General features: G+C 41.3%; 1 protein-coding gene across 10 annotated transcripts in view; it reads left to right on the top strand.

Moving 5' to 3' along the window:
- Positions 1-26,842, top strand: part of arhgef4 (Rho guanine nucleotide exchange factor (GEF) 4) — a 120,948-nt gene extending 94,106 nt beyond the window's left edge. For 7 of the 10 annotated variants that reach the window (XM_058388499.1, XM_058388544.1, XM_058388515.1 and 4 more), the window contains 10 exons: positions 11,096-11,241; positions 18,570-18,749; positions 19,048-19,242; positions 20,615-20,794; positions 21,470-21,702; positions 21,815-21,944; positions 22,502-22,633; positions 24,636-24,879; positions 25,061-25,138; positions 25,978-26,842. In XM_058388499.1, coding sequence (XP_058244482.1) covers positions 11,096-11,241; positions 18,570-18,749; positions 19,048-19,242; positions 20,615-20,794; positions 21,470-21,702; positions 21,815-21,944; positions 22,502-22,633; positions 24,636-24,879; positions 25,061-25,138; positions 25,978-26,135 — 1,676 coding nt within the window. In that variant the 3' untranslated portion in view covers positions 26,136-26,842. Of the gene's footprint in view, positions 1-11,095; positions 11,242-13,783; positions 14,412-18,569; positions 18,750-19,047; positions 19,243-20,614; positions 20,795-21,469; positions 21,703-21,814; positions 21,945-22,501; positions 22,634-24,635; positions 24,880-25,060; positions 25,139-25,977 lie in introns of those variants that run through there. The other 3 variants (XM_058388508.1, XM_058388554.1, XM_058388580.1) reach the window with 2 other exon arrangements.
- Positions 26,843-27,466: the final 624 nt, after the last annotated feature.

Genomic DNA, 27,466 nt, shown 5'->3' on the forward strand with positions numbered 1-27,466 from the left:
CTTACATCCTTTAATCTGGAATAGTTTGCTCTTTAAACATTCCTGCGTTCTTCAGGTGTGTTTTTAGAGATCGCAAACTAATCTTTAGTCCATGATACGCTATCAGTATATCCACAATCACACCATATGAACATTCTTCCTCACAGTAGCGCTGAATGAACTCCATTTTCTTATAAAGATAAATATATATGTTTGTTATTTTCTTTAAAAGATTTAAAGTTCACTATTGAAATAAATGGTTTAAAGTGAAGGCAGAACTCCACACATGTACAAGAAATAAAGTTAGATACACAATTTCCTATTTCCTGTAGATCCTGAGTGACAGATGTTTCGTCCAATCAGACGGAAGAATTCCATTCACTAAATATACCGAACTTTTCTGCTTTGTCTGATTCGTCCTCGTGTTTCCGGGTTTGTTGTTTTCTTTTGCACTTCTGGGCCACCGTACTCAGGGGAGGAGCTAGGAAAGAGGGGAGGAGCACAAAGGAAGATTGAGCTGCAATTAAGGAAGAGTGAGATATCCTGAAATTTTGAGAATTAATGCTAAGGTTAGAACTTCTAACAAATTCACCTTCTCAGGTTAGAGGTCATTAAATCCAGCTGCTTGGTCAACATTTCCTGTAGATATCAGAGCAGTGACCCAGATGGGACTCCAACCCACATCCCCACCTCCAGAGACTAAAGCCTCATGCCATAGGCCACTGGGAACACTAAAGTGTGTGTGTTTCCTGGAATGTACCTGTGTTTATTAATTTATTGAAGTGTGTGTTACAATAGCTGCAAGATTTTCTCTTAGTAACAAACCACAAGAGAAGATGGACGAATACGGATCGTTGTCTCTCTCCGTCTCACTCGGATCGATCTTCCTCTTTTTGTTGTGTCCCTGAAAAACCTCTGCAGCTCACACTCATCCTGCTGTATGTGTGTGTGTGTAAACATCTGTTCATGTTTACAGCATGCTCAGCTCTTCGTCTGCACCATCCAGCCTGCTGTGTGTGTGTGTGTGTGTGTGTGTGTGAATGTGTGTGTGTTTACTTTTCTATACCTGTATGATGGAGCTATACATCTTCTTCACACACACACAGCCGTATTTATGCGCTCACACACACCCTAGCCTGTATTTCTCGGAGCCGTCTATGTCCTGTTCCAGTTTTATGGCCGTCGTTGTCTCAGCTTCAGGCTGGAATTTTGATCCGGAGAGAAGGAGCTCATGTATGTTGGTGTTTTAACTCCTTCACTGCAGCTTTAAAAGGAGAGAGTCATCACACACTAAACACATGAAGAATCCCGCACTAATCCCTCAGGTCATATTTATTGAAAGATGAACTAGTGATGAGTTAAGGTGTGTACTAATGAAGAGCATTGAACAGATTAACAGCTAACTAGCATTACAGTAAACAGCAGTGAGCTAGCACTGAATAAATAACAACTAACTAGCATTAGAGTAAACAGCAATGAGCTAGCATTGAATAAATATTGGAAAAAATTGAATTGAATAAAAAAAAACTGGTTATATTTAAAGAACTAGTATAAAGCAGACACATGGACTAACTAGTGAACTAACTAAACAGCAAACATTATTAATGTGTGACCTCGATCTAAGCAGGAAATTTTAAAAAAAAAATACAAAGAGATTAAATTATTAACATCTAGACCTGAGCAGTGTGTGTGTGTGTGTGTGTGTGTGTGTGAATCTATAAGTTCCTGAATAACCACCGGCTGAATCGAAGCTCATCCATTCCATTCATTGCATTCAGTGCACACCACACACACACACACACACACATATCATCCTCTCACGCTGCCATTAAAATCCTTTTCACGCTCAGTAACTATCGCTCCACTCCTCCATTCAGCTCCCATCATATTGTTGTGTGTCCTTTATCCATCTCTAACCCATAGCACAGACCCACCGGGGCCTGGAACAGTGTGTGTGTGTGTGTGTGTGTGTCTCCAGCAGGAAGGAGAACATTAATCTTATGTTTGAATCTTTCCTCCTGTGTACACCAGCAGCAATTAGCTTCAGACAAACTGAATTTCCTTTTTCATCTAATGTGTGTGTGTGTGTGTGTGTGTGTGTGAATACCAGCCTCTACACAGCCACTTCATATTTGTGGAGCTGTGTTTCATTCCATAATGACACAGCAAGCTGAAGTCGATGATCTCAATCACATCATTCAACAATGGCATTTTTTTTTTTTTAATTTACTGACCAATGACCCCATTAAACACCCCCACCCCCACCTGCCTCCACCCCAGTGACAGTAGCATAGCTGCAAATCGCTTCTACCATAGCAGCTCATTCAAGTGCTCTGGCATTTGAGTTTATTTATGTTTTAAATAAAATTAGCATTCAACAAATTAACCTAACTAACTAGCTGTGTATGAAACAGCTACAAACTATCATTATTAACTAACCAGTAAGAATAGTACAGTAAACATTGAACAGCTATGAGCTAACCTGACTAACTAGCATTAAAACAAACAGCTATGAAGTTAATAACATTATCATAAACAGCTCTGACCTAGCATTAAACAGATTAACCCACTACCATTACTAACAATAATAACCAACATGAACTAGCATTAAACAGATTAACAGCAAACTAGTGAAATAGCAAACAGCCATAAAGTAGCATTATACAGGGTAGCACCTAACTGGCAATAATAATAAACAGCTATAAACTAGCATTCAACAGGTTAACAAGAGATTATCAGATAACTTGCATTACAGTAACGAGCTACAAACTAGCATTAAGGAGAAAATAAAATACCATACTAGCTAAAACAAATAGCTAGTTACTACAGAGCTAACATTAAGCAAATTAACAACTAACTAGCGTTATAGAAAACAGCCCGGAATTAGTATTGAACAGATTAACTGTTAACTAGCATTTTAAGCAATTTTTAGCTATTTTTAGCATTTAAAGCTAGTTACTACTGTATAAACCTACTGTAGCATAAAGCAGATTAATCAGTTAACTATTGTTACAGTAAACATCTATGAACTAGCATTAAACAGATTTATCTACTACCTTACTTTATAGTAAACATTCTAACTCGGGAGTTAGCATTATAGTAAAGAGTCATTTGTATGAAAATAAAGTTTAATTTGAATAATGTGTGTGTGTGTGTGTGTGTGTGTGGATATGTGTATAGTCCCTCAGGGTTGTCAGCATGCACACACTCTCTCACACACACGACTGAGTGACAAATTGGTGTTTAATGAATTTCTGCAGGATGTAAATGAACGCAGTCTGTGGCATGTGGAGTTACGTTAATGAAGATTGTGTAATGTTTAACATACACACCGGTCAGCCATAACACTCTGAACACTGACCGGTGAAGTGAATCAGACTGAGTATCTCCTCATCATGGCACCTGTTAGTGGGTGGGATATATTAGGCAGCAAGTGAACATTTTGTCCTCAAAGTTGATGTTAGAAGCAGGAAAAATGGACAAGCGTAAGGATTTGTGCGAGTTTGACCAAAAGGATCAAATTGTGATGGCTAGACCACTGGATCAGAGCATCTCCAAAACTGCAGCTCTTGTGGGGTGTTCCCGGTCTGCAGTGGTCAGTATCTATCAAAAGTGATCATTGGTGACCCGGCAACAGGGTCATGGGCGGTCAAGGCAGATTGATGCACGTGGGGAGCGAGGGCTGGCCCGTGTGATCCGATCCAACAGACGAGCTACTGTTGCTCAAACTGCTGAAGAAGAAATTAATGCTGGTTCTGATAGAAAGGTTTCAGAATACACCTGACAGCACATGGCAGCAAAAGGGGGACCAACACAATATTAGGCAGGTGGTCAATATGTAATGCCTGATCTGTGTATTCGCAATTTTAGAAAATATATGAGGTGTGTTGTGTTTAAGCTCATCAGCCATGACATGAAACCTGGACATGGTCTCCACAAGACCTTTGAAGGTGTGCTGTGGTATCTGGTATCTAGACGTTAGTGGCGTTCCTTTAAGTTGTGAGGAGGAGCCTCCATGGATCAGACTTGTTCGTGCAGCACATCCCACAGATCATAAAAAGATTATCTTGCTGAATGAAGGGGTGTACTTGGACTCCAGCAATGTTTACGTAGGTGAAACGTGTCAAAGTAACATCCACATGAACTCCAGAACCCAAGGTTTCTCAGCAGAACATTGTCCAGATCATCCATCAGCTCGTCTTCTTCTCATAGTGTATCATGATCCAGTTCTGATGTCCATTGTAGAAGCTTTGGGTGGTGTCCAGTAGTCAGCATGGTCACTCTGATGCTCTGCAGCTCCATATGCAGTGAACTGTGATGTTCTGTGTGAACTGACTCCTTTCTATCAGAGACAACAGTCACTTCTTCAGCAGGTTGTGTTACAGTAGCTCTTCTGTGGAACTGGATCAGATGGACTAGTCTTCACTCCTTATGTGCATCAGAGAGACTGAGGTGTCCACGACCATGTCACTGGTTCTCTGGTTGTTCTTCCTTGGAGCACTTTTGGTAGATTCTAACCACTGCATATGAAGAACACCAGACCTGACCTGCTGTTTTGGAGATGTTCTGACCCAGTCCTCAAAATATCACAATGTTGTAAAAGTCACTCAGATTCTTTACACTCGCCCATTTTACCTGCTGCTAACACGTCAACTTCTAGATCTGAAAGTTCACTTGCTGTCGAATTAATCACACACCCGTAACGAGGTGCTGCAGTAACGAGATCATCAACATTCCTCAATCGATATGTATTCATCATTAACGTCGGTTCTGTGTAGCGTAAAGTGTGTGCTGTTCTGCTCAGATGCTGCTGTGTCAGCCCAGTTATTCTGCAGTGAAGTGAGTGTGACATCTCTCAGACAGAGCATGTGTGTGTGTGTGTGTGTGTCCAGCTTGGCACCGAGCAGGTCAGTGTGAGGACACGGAGCCTCAAGGGACTGCACTGTGTCATCTAGACATCAGAGCTTAGCAGTGTTTCTGTCTGGCTGCCTGTCTGGGACTCGGCTCAGCGAGTTTATCAGCACAGGCTCAGAAGACAGTATGAAAAAAAGGAAACGTTTGCGTTGTCATGCTGTTATTGAAAATGAATCAGTGACAAGACGTTGATATTAAGCAGAATAACAGATATTATCCTGAAGTACTTTAATTTCTTGTAGCATCACATATTACTCCTACCTCAGCAAACCAGAAAACAACTCTGTCCTGGATACGTTCCCTTTTAGTAAACAGGCTAACATGCTGAATAGCATCGCAGCAAGCAGGCTAACCAAATAGCTTTAATAGCAAACATGCTAACACACCGAATAGCATTAATAGCAAACAGGCTAACCCAATAGCATTAATAACAAACAAGCAAACACACTATATAGCAAACAGGCTAACCCACTAACATTAATATCAAACAGGCTAACACACTGAATAACAGTTTAGCAAACAGGCTAACCCAATAGCATTAATAGCAAACAGGCTAACACACATAATAGCAATAATAGCAAACAGGCTAACCCAATAGCATTAATAGCAAGTAGGCTACTCCACTCAATAGCTTTAGAGCAAACAGACTAACACACTGAATAGCAGTATAGAAAACAGGCTAACCCACTAGCATTAATAGCAGACAGGCTAACCACTGAATAGCATTATAGCAAACAGGCTAACCAACTCAGTAGCAGTATAGCAAACAGGCCAACCCATTTGCATTACAGTAACCAAGCTATCCTGTTAGCATTATACAGTATTAAAAAAATTATAAAGTAAAAAATTAATACAGTAAACAAGCAAACTTATTTACTAATCTGAGTTACTAAGCTAATCTGAGAACACTATAGTAAATAGACTAACCCATAGCATTACAGTGAACAAGCTAAGTTACTAGTATTACAGTCTTTATTATAGTAAACAAATTAATTAGTAGCATAAGAGTAGACATGCTAACACTGTACAAATCATTACAAACTGTTCTCCTGTAGTTTTTTGGACAAATGTGGTTAAATTCACCATTTCCTGTTTGAAATAAGAAATTAATGTGACATAAAAAAACATTCTGTATTTCTCGAGTCTGGGTCTGTTAGACGTCTCTCAGGAGGAGGTTTCATTACATTCACTGTGTGTTACAGCATGAAGATCTCAGCACTCTGAATGTTCCTCAGTTAGTTCTTGCAGCTATGATACTCCTGGCTGGCTCACCATCCCACAGACTCAATGTCTAATATATACCTCTGTGGAAATATACAGACAGAGGAGCAGTGTGCAACAACAGGCAATGTGAATGCTGCTTAAGCAGTGTGTGTGTGTGTCTGTGTGTGTGTGTTTGCATGTGTGTATGTGTGTGTATTTGTATGTGTGTATGTGTTTGTGTGTGTACAGTGAGGGAAAAAATGATTTGATCCCCTGCTGATTTTGTACGTTTGCCCACTGACAAAGAAATGATCAGTCTATAATTTTAATGGTAGGTTTATCTGAACAGTGAGAGACAGAATAACAACAAAAAAATCCAGAAAAACACATTTCAGAAAAGTTCTACATTGATTTGCATTTTAATGAGTGAAATAAGTATTTGATCCCCTATCAATCAGAAAGATTTCTGGCTCCCAGGTGTCTTTTATACAGGTAAGGAGCTGAGATTACAGTAGGAGCACTCTCGGGGAGTGCTCTTAATCTCAGCTCCTTAACTGTATGAAAGACACCTGTCCACAGAAGGAAGCAATCAATCAGATTCCAAACTCTCCATCATGGTCAAGACCAAAGAGCTGTCCATGGATGTCAGGGACAAGATTGTAGACCTACACAAGGCTGGAATGAGTTACAAGACCATCGCCAAGCAGCTTGGTGAGAAGGTGACAACAGTTGGTGCGATTATTCCCAAATGGAAGAAACACAAAAGGACTGTCAATCTTCCTCGGTCTGGGGCTCCATGCAAGATCTCACCTCATGGAGTTTCAATGATCATGAGAACGGCGAGGAATCAGCCCAGAATTACACTGGAGGATTTTATCAGTGATCTCAAGGCAGCTGGGACCATAGTCACCAAGAATTGGTAACACACTACGCCATGAAAGACTGAAGAAAGCACATGTACAGGACCATCTGAAGTTTGCCAGTGAACATCTGAATGATTCAGAGGAGAACTGGGTGAAAGTTTTGTGGTCAAATGAGACCAAAATCCAGCTCTTTGGCATCAACTCAACTCGCTGTGTTTGGAGGAGGAGGAATGCAGCCTCTGACCCCAAGTACACCATCCCCAGGTGACAGGACAACCGCACCGCATCAAAGGGACGATGGACGGGGCCATGTACCGTTAAATCTTGAGTGAGAACCTCCTTCCCTCAGCCAGGGCATTGAAAATGGGTCGTGGATGGATATTCCAGCCTGACAATGACCCAAAACACACGGCCAAGGCAACAAAGGAGTGGTTCAAAAAGAAGCACATTAAGGTCCTGTAGTGGCCTAGCCAGTCTCCAGACCTTAATCCCATAGAAAATCTGTGGAGGGAGCTGAAGGGTCAGCCACAAAACCTTAATGACTTGGAGAGGATCTGCAAAGAGGAGTGGGCCCGAATTCCTTGAGATGTGAGATGTGTGCAAACCTGGTGGCCAACTACAAGAACTGTCTGACGTCTGTGATTGCCAACAAGGGTTTGCCACCAAGTACTAAGTCATGTTTTGCAAAGGGATCAAATACTTATTTCACTCAATAAAATACAGATCAATGTAGAACTTTTCTGAAATGTGTTTTTCTGGATTTTTTTGTTGTTATTCTGTCTCTCACTGTTCAGATAAACCTACCATTAAAATTACAGACTGATCATTTCTTTGTCAGTGGGCAAACGTACAAAATCAGCAGGGGATCAAATCATTTTTTCCCTCACTGTATGTGTGTGTGTGTGTGTGTATGTATTTGTATGTGTGTATGTGTTTGTGTGTATTAAGTTATATCAGTGCTGCAAATGCCTTTCACGCTTGTCCCACCCCTCAGCCCTGTCCTGGCATCGTGCCAAGTTCCATTGTGTCACCTCTCATTGGTCCTGACATGCTCGTCCACTCCGACTGTCCTCACCTCAGATAAAAAAGAGGTCTGAAAATGAAAGTAGGCTAAAACTCAGCTGCTCCTGTTTCCTGTAGTGTTAGCCTCCTTCATGAGTGTATTCTCTGTGTGTGTGTGTGTGTCTGTGTGTGTGTGATGTTTATTAATGCACTCACGCTGCTCTGATGTTTTATTTTTTCCACCTCAACTGTAATATAATGATAATGCGTGAGTGCTTTACCCAAATCAGCCGTAATGACCTGATCAGAATTATGATTAGCATTAGCATGCAGTACTACGTGTTTGAGCAATGCCTATAGAACTTTCCAGTATCTGGTTTAAATTGAACATGATTACATTATGGATAAGAAAAAAAGGAAATGTGGAAAGTTCTTGATAGTCTTAGCTGGTTAGCATGCTAGCTAGATTGCTAGCTAACCATTAAAGTACGTTCATGGTAGTGACATTACTACATCACAGGTATAAGCAATACGAAATGAGCTAGCACTGTTAGTTAGTTAGCATGCTAGATAGTTATCATATATTTTTGACTATAATACCTAGGTCCTGATGGATCCGTGTTGTCATTATAACATGCTATTATATAGCAATATAGCTAGTTATATAACGTAAAAATAAGAAGAACTTGTCACACGTGTAGCCACGCCCCTTGTAGTTGACTGCACCCACTTCTTCTTGCCTCCACCTTGACTGACTCTAAATGAACTTCTTGATGGTTTTTGAACATCAGCATGCAGTACATTTTTTGTTCGGGTCTTCAGCACTGACGCTTATCCAATATTGAGGGATTATAGAGAGGTCACTGACCCGGGTGACCGAGTTCTCCCAAGTGGACAGAGTGACCGTGGGAGAGAACGCAGGAGCCTAAGAGAGTGAGACGCACATGGAAAAGGACGAGAGGAGTGAAAGACGAGATGGGAGAAAGACGAGAGAGGGGGATGGAGGGGAAATATCAAGGGAGTGTGTGCAGGGATTGGAGTATAAATCGTGTGTGTGTGTGTGTGTGTGTGTGACACTTCATGAGGTTGTAAAGAACAGTGACTGATATTTCTGATTATGGAAGGAAATGAATAAATGGAAGGAGTCTCCAGTGAAAGCAACATTAATGTAACTATAACTGGATAAAAATATAATTTCTTGCTTATCATATGATTAGGAGTATTATCCTGAAGGTTTATCACCTCCTGTAAGCTCTAGATGTTCATCTCTAGCATGAGTGACATGAGGAATGATGATCTCCCTGTGAGAGGATTCTCTGGGGTTAAAGGAGACTCTCGCTCTTTTCTGCCCTTTCTTTCTCTCTCATCTCCTGAGAATCTTTCATGTGCCAATCACCGCAAATAAAAGCCATGACCTCTGTCCTTCTCCTACCTCCTCCTTCCTCTTCCTCCCTGTCTCTGATTGCCCTTGGGTCCATTTTAATTCTGACACGACCTTCTTCACAGAGCTCCAAATCAGAGCTCTGAAAGGCGTCGGCTTTATCAGTAAGATATATTCGAGGTTGTAGTTTATTACTGATTACTGAGGTGACTGCTGTTGCTGAGACAGTGGACATGAGAGAGAGAGAGAGAGAGAGAGAGAGAGGTGAAGAGTGAGAGACAGAGAGGGAGAGAGATAGAGAGACAGAGAGAGAGAGAGAGAGAGAGAGAGGGAGAGAGAGGTGAAGAGTGAGAGACAGAGAGGGAGAGAGATAGAGAGACAGAGAGAGAGAGAGAGAGAGAGAGGGAGAGAGAGGTGAAGAGTGAGAGACAGAGAGGGAGAGAGATAGAGAGACAGAGAGAGAGAGAGAGAGAGAGAGAGGGAGAGAGAGGTGAAGAGTGAGAGACAGAGAGGGAGAGAGATAGAGAGACAGAGAGAGAGAGAGAGAGAGAGAGAGGGAGAGAGAGGTGAAGAGTGAGAGACAGAGAGGGAGAGAGATAGAGAGACAGAGAGAGAGAGAGAGAGAGAGGGAGAGAGAGGTGAAGAGTGAGAGACAGAGAGGGAGAGAGAGAGAGAGAGAGGGAGAGAGAGGTGAAGAGTGAGAGACAGAGAGGGAGAGAGATAGAGAGAGGTGAGAGAAAGACGGTGAGATAATCAGAGGAATTAGTTCAGTGTGAAGCATGAATGGATGAACGGATGAACAGATGACAGCCAAGATGGATGGTGTGTGTGTAGGTTTATTACCTCCAGTAAAAGTGTGCCAGCCAGTACAGAGTCACAGAGCAAGCTGCAGCGCCTCCTGCTGGACACACACACACACACACACACACATATATACACACACACACAGAGTAAACTAACATAATCTAAATCAGGCTTTTGGGATTATCACTAATGATAATAATAATAATAATAATAATAATAATAATAATAATAATAATAATAATAATAATCTATCCAGACTTTCATGCCCTCTGTTTATCCATCCATCCATCCATCCATCCATCCCTTTATTCCCTCTGTCCACCCATCCATTCATCTATTGGTTTATTCCATCCATCCATCCCTCCACATATAAACAAAGTTAGACATGCTCAGGTTAATGATAAAATGTTTAGTCAATTCCTCTCATCACCATGTGTTTGTCGCGTGTTAGCTCATGCTGCGTTTCCACGGTGATTTGTCATCTCATACACATGAAATCTGATGCACCGAGAAAGTGATTGTGATTGGACAAAATGAGAAGGTTATCTATAGACAAGAAGCAGGTAGATATGGGTGACAGGACCGGTGAGAGTGAGTGCTGAAGAGACTGTGTGTGTGTGTGTGTGTGTGTGTGGTGTTTACTTTATATCCTGAGATATCTTGTTACACAGCATCTTAGTTCCTGTTGTTAGTTACGTTACAGAAGCTGTAAACACTCTGTAAAGCAGCTGAAGATGTCCGAAAAATGAAAGTTACAGCTTAAACTCTGGGTACAAAGTGCTGAAACTGGAGACTCCTTCCAAACATGTTCAATAAACATCTCCTTATGTTGAAAGCTTCACCATATCAATAATAACATACTGTTTATCCCAGTTGTTATCCAGCAAGCTAGCATTAGCTCACCTGACAGGCTAGTTACCTGTTCTCTCTTCCTCTTCCTGTCCCTCAGCAGTGATCCTTCCTGACGGAGCTCCAGAGAAGCTGGGTGTAGGAGACGAAGCTGGCAGTGAAGAAGATCTTTATGAGGAGCTCCGCAATTCAGGACATCGCTTCCCTCATCCGGGAGGAGCAGGAGAGCAGCTGGCTATAAATGAGGTGAGAGACGCCGTTACTAGACATGGACAAATATTAACGCAGACTTGTTCCTATAGCAACATTAACACTGTTGGGATGAAAGTTGGAGGTATTACGATTCATGTGGGTAAATGAGTCTACTGGCTTATTTATATTATGGGAAATAGAATAATCACACACACACACACACACACACAGGGCGGAGACATGAATCAAACCATGGAGGTGTGAAGGCAAACATGCCCCCTGTTAGAGTAGAATATTTATTAATTAAAGAAAAAAAAAAAACCTTTTGGTTTAGACCACACCCAGTTTGTGTTTGAATGCAGACAGGAGAAGACAGCTAAAGCAATGAAAGGTAAAAATATAAGGTGTTTAATGCAGGAGATAATTTGATGGCACTGGTGCAGTCTGAGCCCAGTGTGATACCTCAGCACACCAGCTTCATACCTACAGATAACAGACGGAGGAAGACAGGCTGCCAAGTCAGTCCAATGTGTGTGTGTGTGTGTGTGTGTGTGTGTATCTCAGTGATGCAGAACTGCCAGTTCATGTTGGCCAGAGGCATCTCCTGCTTTTTGTTGTGTGAATTAGGAGACCAGCTGGTGAAAGAATAATTAAAAGAACTTTGAACAGAGCTGAAGAGAAGGTTCTGTTTCTCACGGAGGAGCTGTAGCCGTGGTTACTGGCTGTATCAGACCTGTTGAGCTGATGATACAGAAATGTGTGTAAGAGGCTGTATTTATATGTATGTAATGTGCAGATGGATGTATTATATGAAATATGATGAGGATTCTCTTATGCACTTAATCACAAGAACCTAAAGTCAAGCATGGATCCTGAATCCTGAAGGCATTTTTTATTTAAAATTTCTCAAGACCTGGTTTTGTTTATTGGTTCAAATCTCTAGCTCTGTAGCTTGTGTTCTGATTTCCTGTTCACAGTTGTCATGATTAAGTAAAGGCAGCAGATACAAGTGTGGATTTTATTGGAGAAGAACACTAACAAACAAAACTGGGAAATAGGAATCATAAATAAAATAAAAAGCTCTGGATATAAAGCAGAGAGGGTGAACAAAGCAAAACAGTGGAACAGCGATGAAACACACAAGCAGGATTAAATTGGAGTGCTGATTAGAGGTGTGAGTGCTCAGAGTGACATGTGACATGGTCATGTGACAAGCATGAGGCTGATGGGTAACGTAGTCAAGCACTGATTTTGGGATTACCATGTATGGTATTACCAACAGTATGCTTTATCACGGCTACAATAGCAATTTTTTGTCTTCTCTCGGTCCCTTAGAGCAAAATGACTCCAGTCTTACAAAGAAAGTAGCCGAAAGGAAACCAAGGTTTTTCTTGGTGTTATTAGTGTAGGTGTGAATGTGGCATCCGGGTCACGGCACCAAGAAATCCTGCAAATACAGAAGATTGGACTGAAAATTGGATGTTTATTTGTGCACTTAGCGTATATACAGGGCAGTGCTAGCTTAAGTGGTTAAGGCTCTGGGTTGTTGGTTGGGGTTCAAGCCCCAGCACTGCCAAGCTCCACTGTTGGGCAATTGAGTAAGTTCCTTAACCCTCTCTGCTCCAAGGGTGCTGTATCATAGCTGCCCCTGTGCTCTGACCCCAACTTCCTCAGCTGGGATATGCGAAGAAAAGAATTCCACAGTGCTGTAATGTATGTGTGGTGATAATAAAGGCTTCTTCTTCTTCTGTTTTCACCAACATGAGTACATCTTTGGAAAATCTCCACCACCTGCTGGTTTAACCACACAGCAGAAAGTCCTGGCTTATGTAGATCCAGAGAAATGGACAGAAGGGAAGGGGGTTGATCTGGTATGTTCTATAAAGTACCCACTGTACCATGAAGAAATGAAACATATTCACAGTGTAACATAACATCTGTAACATAACAGACTGTAAACATAAACCTGAATCAGGTTTATGACAAGTTTTCCCAAAGACTCTCCAGTTTTCTCCAAACCTTCTAAAAATGTAGATGTGAACTGCTAAGGGTAACTCTATGTGTGTGTGTGTGTGTGTGTGAGATGCCTTGAAATAGACAAGCGCCCATCCGTTGTGTTATATAATCTGTGAGCTGTGATTTGAAGAGGATGGATGAGGATTTATTCTGTCTGATTTCCTGTAAATGTGTCTGCTGAACTGAAAAAAACACCTGAGCCTCCAAACACAGTGCTGAAGAACACCAGTGTGTGTGTGTGTGTGTGTGTGTTATCTAGGTACCTTGTTAATTGTATTTTAATGAACAACTCTAGAAAGCTTTCATGTGATATTCAGTCTTGCAAGAGTGAGGGAGAACAACAGAGAGAGAGAGAGTGTGTGTGTGTGTGTGTGTGTGTGTGTGTGTGTGTGAGAGAGAGAGAGAGACAGACAGATGATCTGTCTAATAAGCAGTCAGCTCCATATTCTTGGCTCCCCCTCCTCTGCCCTTCTCGGCGGTTGCTAAGAGCTGCCTCAACCATTCTGGTTTCCAGGATACGATGAAGAACCGGGTTCTCTGATTGGTCATTCGCAGTAGGAAGGGGAGAGGGAAAAAAAAGCTGTGTGAGAAGAGAGCGATGCTGCGAGTGCGATGGATGAGCGTTCCGGCGTAGCTCCAGGCAGAGTCAAGCTCCGTGATCAGTGTGTGTGTTTATTTACAGGAGAAAACACAACCATGGAGGAGAAACACCATCATCCCATAGCCTGTGTGTGAGGAACAGAGAGAGAGAGAGAGAGAGAGAGAGAGAGAGAGACGCAGGGAAACTCAGGCCTGAGATATAAAACATGAACAGCAAAATCGATGACATCTTACTGGTGAGATTTGGATTCTCCTGACATCTCTGCTGGAAGAGAAGAAAGAAGAAAAGAAGAAAAAGGCGAGGATCTAAGGACTGGGGTTTGTATAGATAGTGGGGGTGCGCATGGCTCGTAGCTGGGTGAGGAGCGTGAGGCCGCGGCCCGGCCTCCTCCACACACTCCTCCGCTGCAACATGGAGCCCGAGACGCAGCGTGTGGTCGTCTTTCTCATCATGATGTTCCTCATCGTTGTCAACGTGGTGCTTGTGTTCCTGCTCGCCTTCCAGTAAAGAGAGAACGATTTTCAGCGGAGGAGAGAGGAGTGAGGGGTGGGGGGGGGCAGCTCTTTTACTGATGGGCTTCTGGTACGATTGCAGCACAAAAAGCCAGGTAAAGCCAAACGATTTGTACAACTCTTAAATTCTCTTAAAGCAACCTCTATTTATTTATTTATTTATTTAATTATTTATTTATTTATGTCACAGCTTAACATCTGCAGTACTGCAGAGAGCTTGTAATTTTTATTTTTACATTAAAATAATATCCTATGGTTGAATTGATACTTTTATCAATTTAATTAATTAATTAATTTATTTTTAATTTATTTATTTGTTTTAAAATAAGGCCACCGGATCTCAACTAAAACAATAAATCATGATTATTATGCTCGATATTTAATCTGTTTTCACACAAAAATACAGTTGCTGAGCTTCATGACAGTAAAAATCTTTTAGCTTTAATATTAAAAACACGATTCTTGCTCTTGTACCTTTGTAAAATAAAATCCCATTGTATCTATTTATTACGATTAAATAAATTGTATAAATGTTAAATATATATATATATTATAGTCAAAATAAAATAATGAATAATGAGTAGTAAATATTTCCAGAGATAAAAAAGGATTTCCAAAAGTAGCTACTTTATAATGTTGATTAATTGTTGTTTAATTAACTGAGCAATTAAATTATTCTCATCCTTATTACTACTACTACTACTACTACTACAATATGATAAACACTTCATCCTTTTTTCAGAATGAGAATCTGTTATTCATCAGATACAAGTGATATTTTGGGGATATTTTGGGTTAATTTTGGGTACATTTTTGTAACTTTTTACTGTTTAATCAACAGATCAGAATCAAGAATCAAATTTCAGTAAGTTTTCTGTGAAAATTCTCTACATACTGTGGGCTCCAGAGAGCCATGATACTGGAAACTGGTTATAAATGCTATAAAATTACATTCAGGCAACGGAAAGGACACAGTGACATCACAGAGATAATAGAGATTCATCAAAAAAGACAAAACACACAAACTGGATATTGGAAGTTGGACTCCTGATGGTACGCTGCGTTATTGCTGGCTCAGTAAAAGCAGCATGGCTAAGCTGTTAGCCTAGGTTTGGCTGATGTCAGCGATCCTGGAAGCTATGCTAGTCCTGAGATTGACAGAAAGCTGATCATACTGGAATACTGTGAACACTAAAAGAAATAGAAAACATCTCTGGATCATGGTGATCAGGTCTAATCATCTACAAATCATTGACAAACTTAAAATGACAAGTATACCCTGGGTAACATGCTAATGGTGTAATGATTATTGAGTACTTCAGCTAACAATCCCTAAAGGACCAATCATGTTTAGCTGATTTAACCACACCCCCATGCCATAAAAGGTAAAGCCACAAAATCGTGAGAGGGCACATTGTAACTTTGCTGTATCTTCCAGTAATGCAGCTCAGCCACTGCAGTGCGTTGGCTAACAAGTACACACTGAAGCCTCATCGTTACTTTTGTCCTAATTGAACTAGTGTTATTTGTGTTCATTTATGGGTTAATTATGGAAATAAATAAACTCAGTAATGTAATCCGTTTGTAAAATTACAGGAACTCATCAACAATCGTACGTTTTGAAGATTATCAGTTGAGTAGAACCTAAAATACAATTAACCTATTATTAACCTAAATAAGTTTTTATAAATTTTGTAAAAAGAGGTGTTAACACTTAAATGTGTGTATCACTTTGATAAATAAAGCCTGTAGCTGATAGGTTGAGTTTGAATCTCATAATTAGCAGAAAGCCACTTCTTCTGCCGCTAGTCTTATAGTCTACATTTCTATTTGACAGAAGAATCAAATGTCTCTTGAGCTTCGATTCCTCAGCTTCAAGCTCAGATTACATTCCTCCTCAGTCGATAAACGCATCTGGTAAACGGATAAACTGATTAGTGAGATTAAATTTGACGTATAGTGTTGCAATGTACAGTGCAGTATGGCTCACCTGTCAAAGTGGTTCCTCTACACATCTTCTAAAAGCACTTAAACACCACCATCAACCACATCCATACTGCTGTAGCTCCACCGGGCCGGATGTTTCTCATGCTCTGAATGCGTCATCATCACGCCTAATTTATCTTTTATTTCTCTGCACAGCGCTGAGCTTGATAAATGAGGGCGGTGAGGTTGAGCTGGTTTCTGACGTCATGGATCAGATGAGTAGATCCCAATCGCATGGGGTCATCTGAGGAACTGAACTGGGCAGTTATCTGTTCAGCTATCATGATAAATATTGATCAAAAGATGTATATTTGTTAAAGGAGTAAAGGTATTGAGCAGTTGAGTGTTTAGCTGCAGTAATGATGCTGCAACCTTCTGAGACCTAAACTGTGGTGCTGCATTTTTAATGACTTCCTTGATACTAATTTACTCATCTGCTAATCTAGGTAGACTAGAATTGCTCCACAACCTGCTCAACATGCTAGATTTTAAATTCAGCAATTAGGTTCAAACAGGAAGTAGTTTGTGAAAATGATGAATTTGTGAAACACTCTGGAATTCAACGCAGTTGTGGTCGACTCCACTGTTCTTCTTCCTTTGGTAAATTCTTGGTAATTCTTTTTCTCAGGTGTTTCCTGAATAGATTATGAGGAGAAACTATTAGCTAGGATGTTTCAGTGCTATGTGTGGGGAGGATTAGGCCTGGACTATCTTATTCTTCTTCATGTCAGCATGCCCCTCTCCATCTGGCACGTTCCAAGGTGTCTTCTGGGGTGGCGTTCATGTGCCGCATATTTCGACAATCCTGTCCATCCATCGTTTTTTCCGGCTGTCAGTCTCCAGACGCATGGCAGTCCATGTTACCGATTTTCGTCGCTGTGCATGACATGGCCGTACTGTCAGAGCCATCCTTCCAACATCTTGGCCGTGATTAGAGCGACTGTAAACTGTAAGTCACTCTGTATAAGGGTGTCTGCCGAATGCCAGAAATGTATGTGTAAGTGATAGACAGCCACCTGTGGCCTTTTTTAGAAATGAACATTACGTTTCCATTTGGTGTAATAACAACATAAAGGATGGGGACGCTGATGTAGGGCTGTAGGACATGACTTTAAGACAGTCTCGAGACTGTCGAGATTTACGGCATTTGGCAGATGCTCTTATCTGACTTCTTAAATTTTATACAACTGAGAAGTTGAGGGTTAAAGGGCCTTGCTTAGGGGCCCAGCAGGGACAGCTTGGTGGACCTGGGCCTCAAACTCATAATCATCTGACCACTAGCCTTAACCACGTCCTTATCCTCAGGCTTCTTATTGAGTTTGTTGATTTGTTTTGGATTTATTGGCATTTTACTTGGATGAGTCTTGGAGGCTGAGCTCGCTGAATATCCTTCAGAAGATTTTGTTGGGTTTTTTTTCATATTGCACTCACTTTGACATGAATTAAGCTAATGTTTCTATAAAACAGCTTTGGAACAATGCACTAATGGAGCCAGCTAGCTGAAGTAAAGTAAAGGATTTTCAGTCTTGATCTGGATTTAACCTTGACCACATTGTCTTGTCTGGATTTGAACGCAGCGAGTCCTGTGGTAAATATGTTTAGATAAAGAAGCTGTATAAGATGACAATGATTTTTTGTGAGGAATGTAAAGCTTCTTTACCTCCTCCTTTGCTAATATTCATGTGATCCTAAAGGATTAGCTTCTATACGTCAGTGGGGTTGATAACATCTTAGAAAGGTCTTTACAATGGTGTTAGGGATTCAGGCAGGAGGTTGATTTGGTGCTATGAGAGCAGTTTGAATTCTACATATTCAGGAGTGCGTACAGTATTTTCCCACATCATTGGCAGAAAGTGAAGATATGCAACTAAAAATCATGGACAGGAAAAATTATGCAGGCATGTTGCTTAGCAACAAAGCCCTCTCTTTAATGATGGATTGATGATCTCCAGTAGTTCTATTTCTATCTTGCTTTGCAGAAGAGATACAGTAACATGGCCACTGTACCATGAGTATACATACACAGATGATGTCCTGCCACAGCAAACTAATCCCACTGGTCCTCTAAATAGCTCTGGGGTGGGAAGAGCAAGTCTGTTTCATTACTCTAACCTGTGATGTTTCAGTTTCCTAACAATTTAATTTGAATGTTCTTCACAGTGGAGAGGTTCTAGCATCACTCAAGAGGAACTGAACTGAAGTGTTTATGACATGTTTATATGTTCCGTCTTATGAACTCATTAAATGCAAGTTTCTCTCCTGTGCAGCTGATCAGTGATGGCAGCGTGGTGTATGCTGAAGCATTATGGGATCATGTCACCATGGACGATCAGGAACTCGGCTTCAAGGCTGGAGACGTCATTGAAGTAGTGGACGCAACGAACAAGGAGTGGTGGTGGGGACGCATCCTGGACAGTGAGGGCTGGTTTCCAGCCAGCTTTGTCAGAGTGAGGAACCAAATTATATGTTTTAAAGTGTAACTATCAGTGGAACTGATCAGTTACTATTTGGTTTCTTTACTAGTTTCTAGTATTTGTTAAATATATGTATATTATAAGGCTCTGTAATGAGAACCATCCTGAACAACAAAAATTAAACTTAACTACATCAGCCTATTCCAAGAGCCACATATCTACTTAGTCTTGAAGACAGGAATTAAATGAGAGCTTTTACTGAAAACCCTAACAGGCTTTTTTGTCCAGCTCTGCTTGACCCTGCTTGACCACTGCTTCTGTCTTCTTTCAGTTGCGTGTGAACCAGGATGAGCCGATGGAGGATTACCTGGCACAGCTGGAGAAGGCTCATGAGGAGCAGAGCTCAGGCGTTGGGCTGCTCCTCGGACCTGGCCTGCCCTGCAAAGAGCAGATGAGGACCAACGTCATCAATGAGATCATGAGCACAGAACGGGATTACATCAAACACCTGAAGGACATCTGTGAGGTCAGATCAGTGAATAAAACCAGGAATTTGTTCAGCATGCTGGGGAAAATCAGCTTGTGCTTAGGAAAAAGCATTTAATGGTAGTTAATGGCTTGTACTGTAACTTCTCCATGAGGGTTAGGTCATGGAAGCTTCTTTAGAAGGAAAATCTTCTGTTGATGAGTTCTTATGGATCTCTCAGACAGAAAAACTAAAGAGTAATTCATGCTGCGAGATGGAGCTTTTCTTGAAGAATTTGAAACTGAGCAACTGAAGGTTAAAACTTTTGCTTTAAGGCTTTTAAACAGATTGGCATCAAGCAAACTGGCCATTAGCCGTTGGTGAGTTTAAATCCCTTTTGAACCCTCTTGGGTATATGGGATGGATGAGTTATCTCAGCATGATGCTACCTAGATTTGAAATGATGGGAAGACATGTTAGCCCTCAGCAACAACACCATATCGGTTGTTGTGCTATATGGCAATGCTCCAAATACCAACACACCTAGTTCAGCTCATCAAGGGCTCGAGAATTACTGTAGCATTTTTATTGGATTTGTACTATGCCATGGGGAAACATGCAACCTGTCCATAAAGACATGGATGAGCGAGTTTGGTGTGGAGGAACTTGACTGGCCTGCACAGAGTCCTGAACTCAACCCCATAGAACACCTTCAGGATGAATTATAGCGGAGACTGTGAGCCAGGCCAAAACTGGGACACCTGTCTTTACATGCACATGAATGTAATATGGAGCTGTCCCACCTTTTGCAGCTATAACAACTCTTCTGGGAAGGCTTTCCACAAGGTTTAGGAGTGGGTTTATGGGAATTTTTGACCATTCCTCTAGAAGGACAGTTGTGAGGTCAGGCGCTGTGCAGGCCAGTCAAGTTCCTCCACACCAAACTCACTCATCCATGTCTTTATGGACCTTGCTTTGGTCACTGGTGTACAGTCATGTTGGAACAGGAAGGGGTCATCCCCAAACTGTTCCCACAATGCTGGGAGCATGAATTTGTCTAAAATGTCTTGGTATGAAGCTGAAACATTAAGAGTTCCTTTCACTGGAACTAAGGGGACGAGTCCAACCCCTGAAAAACAACACCTGAACTCAATGATTTGGAGAGGTGTCCCAAAACCTTTGGCAATATAGTGTATATTGTTATATAGGCTATTCTATGCTAGTTTGAGAGGATTGGCTTTCCCAAAACTGCTCACTGTTAAGGGTTTAAGAGGTCTAGTGACTGCCATTGATTCTTGTTTATATGATGCCCCGTCCAGCTTAAAGTCTTTTTTTTTTAATCTTGGCCTGTTCTCATGCACTTTCCTGAACTCATCTGTCCCCAGTGATCCAACTTAATGACCTCTATTTTGACCCTATGTTCTCCTTGTAGGGTTACATCAAACAGTGCCGGAAGCGCATGGACATGTTTACAGAGGAGCAGCTGTGCACCATCTTTGGAAACATTGAGGATATCTATCGGTTCCAGAAGAAGTTCCTGAAATGTCTAGAGAAGAGGTTCAACAAGGACGAGCCTCATCTCAGCGAAATTGGCTCTTGCTTTTTAGAGCATGTACGTTTTTTTAATTATTTGTATTTGAATGAAATGCTTCCTGGCGCCGCAGTTTGCTTTAATCGCATGAAGCTTAGTGTCGCAATCCGTGTAAGAATCATCTGATAACCAAAATCAGTTGAGACTGAACAAGCCTGTTTTATGTGTCACTATCTGCAGTAGGACCTTCAAGATGTTACCAACATCACCATAGCAACCAGAGCAAAACATCATTTTTGCCACAAGCAAAAAGTCTTTAGTGTCCATATTTGCTGTGATCTGATGAATCACTGACATTATCTTGTTTTTGATGTTAAATTTCCTTGCTTATTAAAAGTAATGGGGTCTTACCTTTTGATGTTGATCTGTGATGACATGACCTGTGAGTGATGTTCTCAATGTTTAGATCAATGATGCATCTTCATTTTGATGTTCTTGAGATGGCATCTCACCTATGAGGTCATTAATCAGTAATGAAACTGTATCTTTGTGGCCTCTGATGATGGTGTCTTCCTCGCTCCTTGGGCAGTTACCATGTTACCATTGATGTTCTTGATCAGCGATGGAGTCTTACTGATCATGTGGATTTATTGGATCCAGTTAATCATGGATGTTATTAAATCTTTGACGTCACTCACCATCCTTTGATCTCATCAACCTCCATGGTCATTATCATCTTGTCTTTGTGGATTTCAGCAAACAGATTTCCAGATCTACTCGGAGTACTGTAACAACCATCCGAACGCCTGCGTCCAGCTCTCCAAGCTCATGAAGCTCAACAAGTACGTGTTCTTCTTTGAAGCCTGCCGTCTGCTGCAGAAGATGATCGACATTTCTCTGGACGGTTTCCTCCTCACTCCCGTCCAGAAGATCTGCAAGTACCCACTTCAGCTGGCCGAGTTACTGAAGTACACCAACCCCCAGCACAGGTATGCAGCAGATATCAGAGTCTTCTTCATCTGTCAGCACAAGCACATTAGACACACATGTTTCTCTCAATGAACTGGAAAATTGGTTTTAATAAGCAGCATCTTTTCCTAGGGACTACAAAGACGTGGAGGCAGCTTTAAATGGGATGAAGAACGTGGCCAGGCTGATTAACGAGAGAAAGCGGCGTCTGGAGAACGTGGATAAGATCGCTCAGTGGCAGAGCTCCATCGAGGACTGGGAGGTGAGAGAGCACTCATTAATTAGTCGTTATATTAAAATCTCATTTGCATGAAATTTGTATTATCAAACAGAAACTTTCTCAGTACTTCTTTGTAAAAATGGATTTGGGGGCAGGGCTAAGAACCAGATCAGTGGGTGAATAAATGAATAAATAAAGTGAGATCCATTAACTTGGGAAATTTTCACCGTGGAAACCTGCATGCTAAACTTAGCAGTAATGAAGAAAATCACGGTTTGGTTGTCATGGCAACATTACGTAATGCTGTCACATAAAAGTATGAGAAATTGACGAGGTAAAATCTCGACCCTGATGCTGAAATTCTACCGAAGACTCTGAACTAGATTAGCCACGACAAATGGCAGAAGGACATTTATAAATTAGCATTAACTCGTATATATATTATTCTTAATGTAACAAATAAAATGATGACAAGCAGAGTTACATGTTAACTGTTCACTCGTAATCCAGCATGTCCTCAAGTTCCTCTTAAAACACACCAATGGACGGCCAATCAGAATCCAGAATTGAACAACTCTGTGTGTGTGTGTATGAATCAGGGTGAAGACATCCTCAGCAGGAGCTCGGACCTTATCTACTCTGGTGAGCTCACAAAGATCTCTCCACCTCATGCCAAGAGCCAGCAGCGCATGTTTTTCCTCTTCAACCACCAGATGGTCTACTGCAAAAAGGTGAGAGCTTTAAAGACACACTCAGTCCTCAATGGTCGAAATCTAAAGCTCTTTATTCAGCTCACAGGTGAATTTTTAGCTTCGGTAGATTAATAGATTATAATTTAAAATAAATTACTAACATGCCACTGGAAGGAAACCTTCTTCTTGTCTTCATGTTTAAGTCAATTTAAGATCTTCAGTCAGTGTATCATTAATATGGCTGTCAACATGGATGTGCTGTAGAATGTAATAAAATGACAAAATATAAATGACAGAAATGACAAAAAACTAGCGTTTGTGAAGACAAATCTTTTCTCCTCACTGTATATGAGTTTATAAAGCCAAGCTTTATAACATTGTGCATGTTAGTAACATCTGGTGGCGAAGAGGTGAACTGCAGCTAATAATCCGCTCACTCTGTTCGATTTTACTGGATGCTGTAGGTACAGTGAGGGAAAAAAGTATTTGATCCCCTGCTGATTTTGTACGTTTGCCCACTGACAAAGAAATGATCAGTCTGTAATTTTCATGGTCGGTTTATCTGAACAGTGAGAGACAGAATAACAACAAAAAAATCCAGAAAAACACATTTCAAAGTTATACATTGATTTGCATTTTATTGAGTGAAATAAGTATTTGACCCCTTTGCTAAACATGACGTAGTACTTGGTGGCAAACCCTTGTTGGCAATCACAGACGTCAGACATTTCTTGTAGCTGGCCACCAGGTTTGCACACATCTCACATCTTAAGGAATTTGGGCCCACTCCTCTTTGCATCCATGACCCATTTTCAATGCCCTGGCTGAGGGAAGGAGGTTCTCACTCAAGATTTGACGGTACATGGCTCCGTCCATCGTCCCTTTGATGCGGTGTGGTTGTCCTGTCCCCTTAGCAGAAAAACACCCCCAAAGCATAATGTTTCCACCTCCATGTTTGACGGTGGGGATGGTCTTCTTGGAGTCATAGGCAGCATTCCTCCTCCTCCAAACACAGCGAGTTGAGTTGATGCCAAAGAGCTGGATTTTGGTCTCATTTGACCACATGACCTCTGAATCATTCAGATGTTCACTGGCAAACTTCAGATGGTCCTGTACATGTGCTTTCTTTAGCAGGGGGACACTGTGGGCGCTACTGGATTTCAGTCGTTCACGGCGTAGTGTGTTACCAATTGTTTTCTTGGTGACTGTGGTCCCAGCTGCCTTGAGATCACTGATAAAATCCTCCAGTGTAATTCTGGACTGATTCCTCGCCGTTCTCATGATCATTGAAACACCATGAGGTGAGATCTTGCATGGAGCCCCAGACCGAGGAAGATTGACAGTCCTTTTGTGTTTCTTCCATTTGGGAATAATCGCCCCAACTGTCACCTTCTCACCAAGCTGCTTGGCGATGGTCTTGTAACTTATTCCAGCCTTGTGTAGGTCTACAATCTTGTCCCTGACATCCATGGACAGCTCTTTGGTCTTGACCATGATGGAGAGTTTGGAATCTGATTGATTGCTTCCTTCTGTGGACAGGTGTCTTTCATACAGTTAAGGAGCTGAGATTAAGAGCACTCCCCGAGAGTGCTCCTACTGTAATCTCAGCTCCTTACCTGTATAAAAGACACCTGGGAGCCAGAAATCTTTCTGATTGATAGGGGATCAAATACTTATTTCACTCAATAAAATGCAAATCAATGTAGAACTTTTCTGAAATGTGTTTTTCTGGATTTTTTTGTTGTTATTCTGTCTCTCACTGTTCAGATAAACTTACCATTAAAATTACAGACTGATCATTTCTTTGTCAGTGGGCAAACGTACAAAATCAGCAGGGGATCAAAAAATTTTTCCCTCACTGTATAACTGTGGTTTAAAAATATGATTTATGTAACATTTGGAAAGAAAATATTTAGTTTACATGTTTAATAGCCGTAATGCAGAGCAATAATTTAGAGCTAAACCAGAATGTTTCGAGTAAAGTGTACACTTCCTGCCTCTCAATTTCTGCTCCTGTTTTTTTTTGTCGCTGCTGGTTCAGGATTTGCTACGCAGGGACATCCTGTACTACAAGGGCAGGATGGACATGGACCAGATGGAGGTGTTGGACGTGGAGGACGGGAAGGACAAGGAGATGAACGTGAGCGTGAAGAATGCGGTGAAGCTCCGCTCGCTCGGTGGAGAAGAGGTTCATCTCCTGTGTGCTAAAAAACCGGAACAAAAACAGCGCTGGCTCCGAGCCTTCGGAGACGAGAGGGAGCAGGTGCAGCATGACCGAGAAACAGGTGAAACACACACACACACAGTTCCTGTCTGAACACTTCACCTGTAACCTGTGATTCTACAGCTGCACCACAGCATATGTTAGAAAATAAATCAACACCTTCTGACCAATCAGAAGCCAGAATTTGTAGCCCTGCAGTGTCCCAAGCATTAATGTGACTCTCTTCTGTTCTCCTGCTGCAGGTTTTTCTATCACTGAGGTGCAGAAGAAACAGGCCATGCTCAACGCCTGTAAAAGCCATCCAGCTGGCAAGCCCAAAGGTCAGAGTCTGTTCTTATCTCATTATTCATTAGCTCTCCATGTCACTAGACTATATTTGTTACATATTTTACATATTATATAGTTATTAAGGGTCTTATGAAGATATATGATGCCTGAGTTGATATTTACTGAAAATAAAACATCAGACGCTGGAATATTTTTGATTAATTGACTTAATGATTAATTGAAAAGTTGTGTCCCAAACTGCAAACATACTTGCAGACTACTGTACACCATGAATAAACTCCAACTACAAGATGAAGAAGTGTACTTCAGGTACCAGATGATGCAGTTACTATTAACCAAAAACACCACTTCATTCAACACTCGCAGCTTTGAAAAAGGGGCGGGGCTACCAGGTGCTGGTGCTTGGTAAAAATAAAAGTTCAGGATGGGCAACGACATTCCTGTGGACGAGACACAGCGGACGAGGCTTCTTACAAATGTCTTTTAAATGAACGCACAAACATTGTGTGATTTCTTTTTTCAACAAAATTCAGTGGATTTGATTGCTAAAGCTACTGTAGCAGCGTCACATTACGTGAGTTTGATGCCATTCAACATTAACAGGGAAACAGCTTCTAGCTTCCGCTTAGTAAAAAAAATAAAAGTATTTGAGTCTTTTATTAACATTTATACACTAGAATCTAAGTCTGAAAGTGTGTAGTGTGTAGAACTTCATATGGGACACAGCTTCTGTTTCTAGGTCACTTGGTGTCTTTTATGGTCATGTGTGTTTGTGTGTGTGTGTTTCATGAGCTATAACTGAGCAGGAAACGTGGATTAATCCCTAGTCTAGACTCCTGAATCCTAATCTTGTGTATTTCTCTTCTCTCAGCCGTCACCAGGCCCTATTACGACTTCTTGCTGCGTCAGAAACACCCCACGCTCCCCACCAGCCTCCCGCAGCAGCAGGTCTTCATGCTGGCCGAGCCCAAACGCAAGAGCTCCAACTTCTGGCACAACATCGGCCGACTGACGCCTTTCAAAAAGTGAAAGAGTCCGAGAGAGAGAGAGAGAGAGAGGGAGAGAGAGAGAGAGAGAGAGATAGAAGCTCTCAGCTTGTGCCTGAACTTTACCCTTCTATCCTCATTTTATTATTATTATTATTATTATTATTATTATTATTCTTTTCTATTCCATCTCCATGGTTGTACTTACAGATGCTCCACAGATTTGTTGTAATTGTGTTGATTTTTGGAGAAAGCACTTTATTAAGGTGGTTACTATCAGACTCGGCGACTGGCTCCCCGGGACTGCGTCAATACCTGCTTGTTTTTTTTTTGGGAGTCTTTCATTTCCTGGAGCTCTGATTAGCCCCAAACACACTAATATCACTAACTTGTGGTGTTTTTTTTCTTCTTCTTCTTCTTCTTTTACTTAAATCTTTTCATGCCAATTGTACACAGTGCCAGATGTGTTCGCTTTCATATTTAAGTTTGTTCCTCGTCACCTGAAACAGTAAATAAGAGTTATTACAGCTATGTCCTGATGTGTTTATGTATCGGATAATCTTTATTTTCTGGTTGTTGTTTCATTGTGACGTGTTCTGCTCATATACGTTTATCTGAAGCAGAACGTGTTGAAAGTCACACCAATGTCATGCTGGAAAACATCATCTTTGTTTTACCCACAACTGATCATTTCTCAGTGGAATAGCGAACAGCACCAGGAATCACTTTATATTAAAACATAAAAATGTTTGCGGTCAGAGGTTTTACTTTAGGTGGCGTTTCACTAGTTATCTCATACGTTTTGCGGTCAATATCAAATCTTTTCTCATTTTAACTGAGTGTGTAAGATATACACTATATTAGCAAATGTTTTGGGAAGGTCTGGCTCACAGTCTCCACTCTAATTCATCCCAAAGGTGTTCTATGGGGTTGAGGTCAGGACTCTGTGCAGGACAGTCAAGTTCCTCCACACCAAACTCATCCATGTCTTTATGGACCTTGCTTTGTGCACTGGTGTGCAGTCATGTTGGAACAGGAAGGGGTCATCCCCAAACTGTTCCCACAATGCTGGGAGCATGAAATTGTCCAAAATGTCTTTGTATGAAACTGAAGCATTAAGAGTTCCTTTCACTGGAACTAAGGGGCCGAGCCCAACCCCTGAAAAACAACTCAATGATTTGGAGGGGTGTCCCAAAACTTTTGGCAATATAGTGTACCATTTGACCTTAATATATGGGTTACCACAAATCCAGGACTCTACACTATTAGAGTCCTGGATTTGTACCAACAACCATCACCAATGGGGGAGTGTGCATGCAGATCTACTGCTGCCCATGGATGAATGAATGGATGGATGGAGTAGATGATGATGAT

Source organism: Hemibagrus wyckioides, linkage group LG01, assembly GCF_019097595.1.
Source record: "Hemibagrus wyckioides isolate EC202008001 linkage group LG01, SWU_Hwy_1.0, whole genome shotgun sequence".
NCBI classification, from domain to species: Eukaryota; Metazoa; Chordata; class Actinopteri; order Siluriformes; family Bagridae; genus Hemibagrus; species Hemibagrus wyckioides.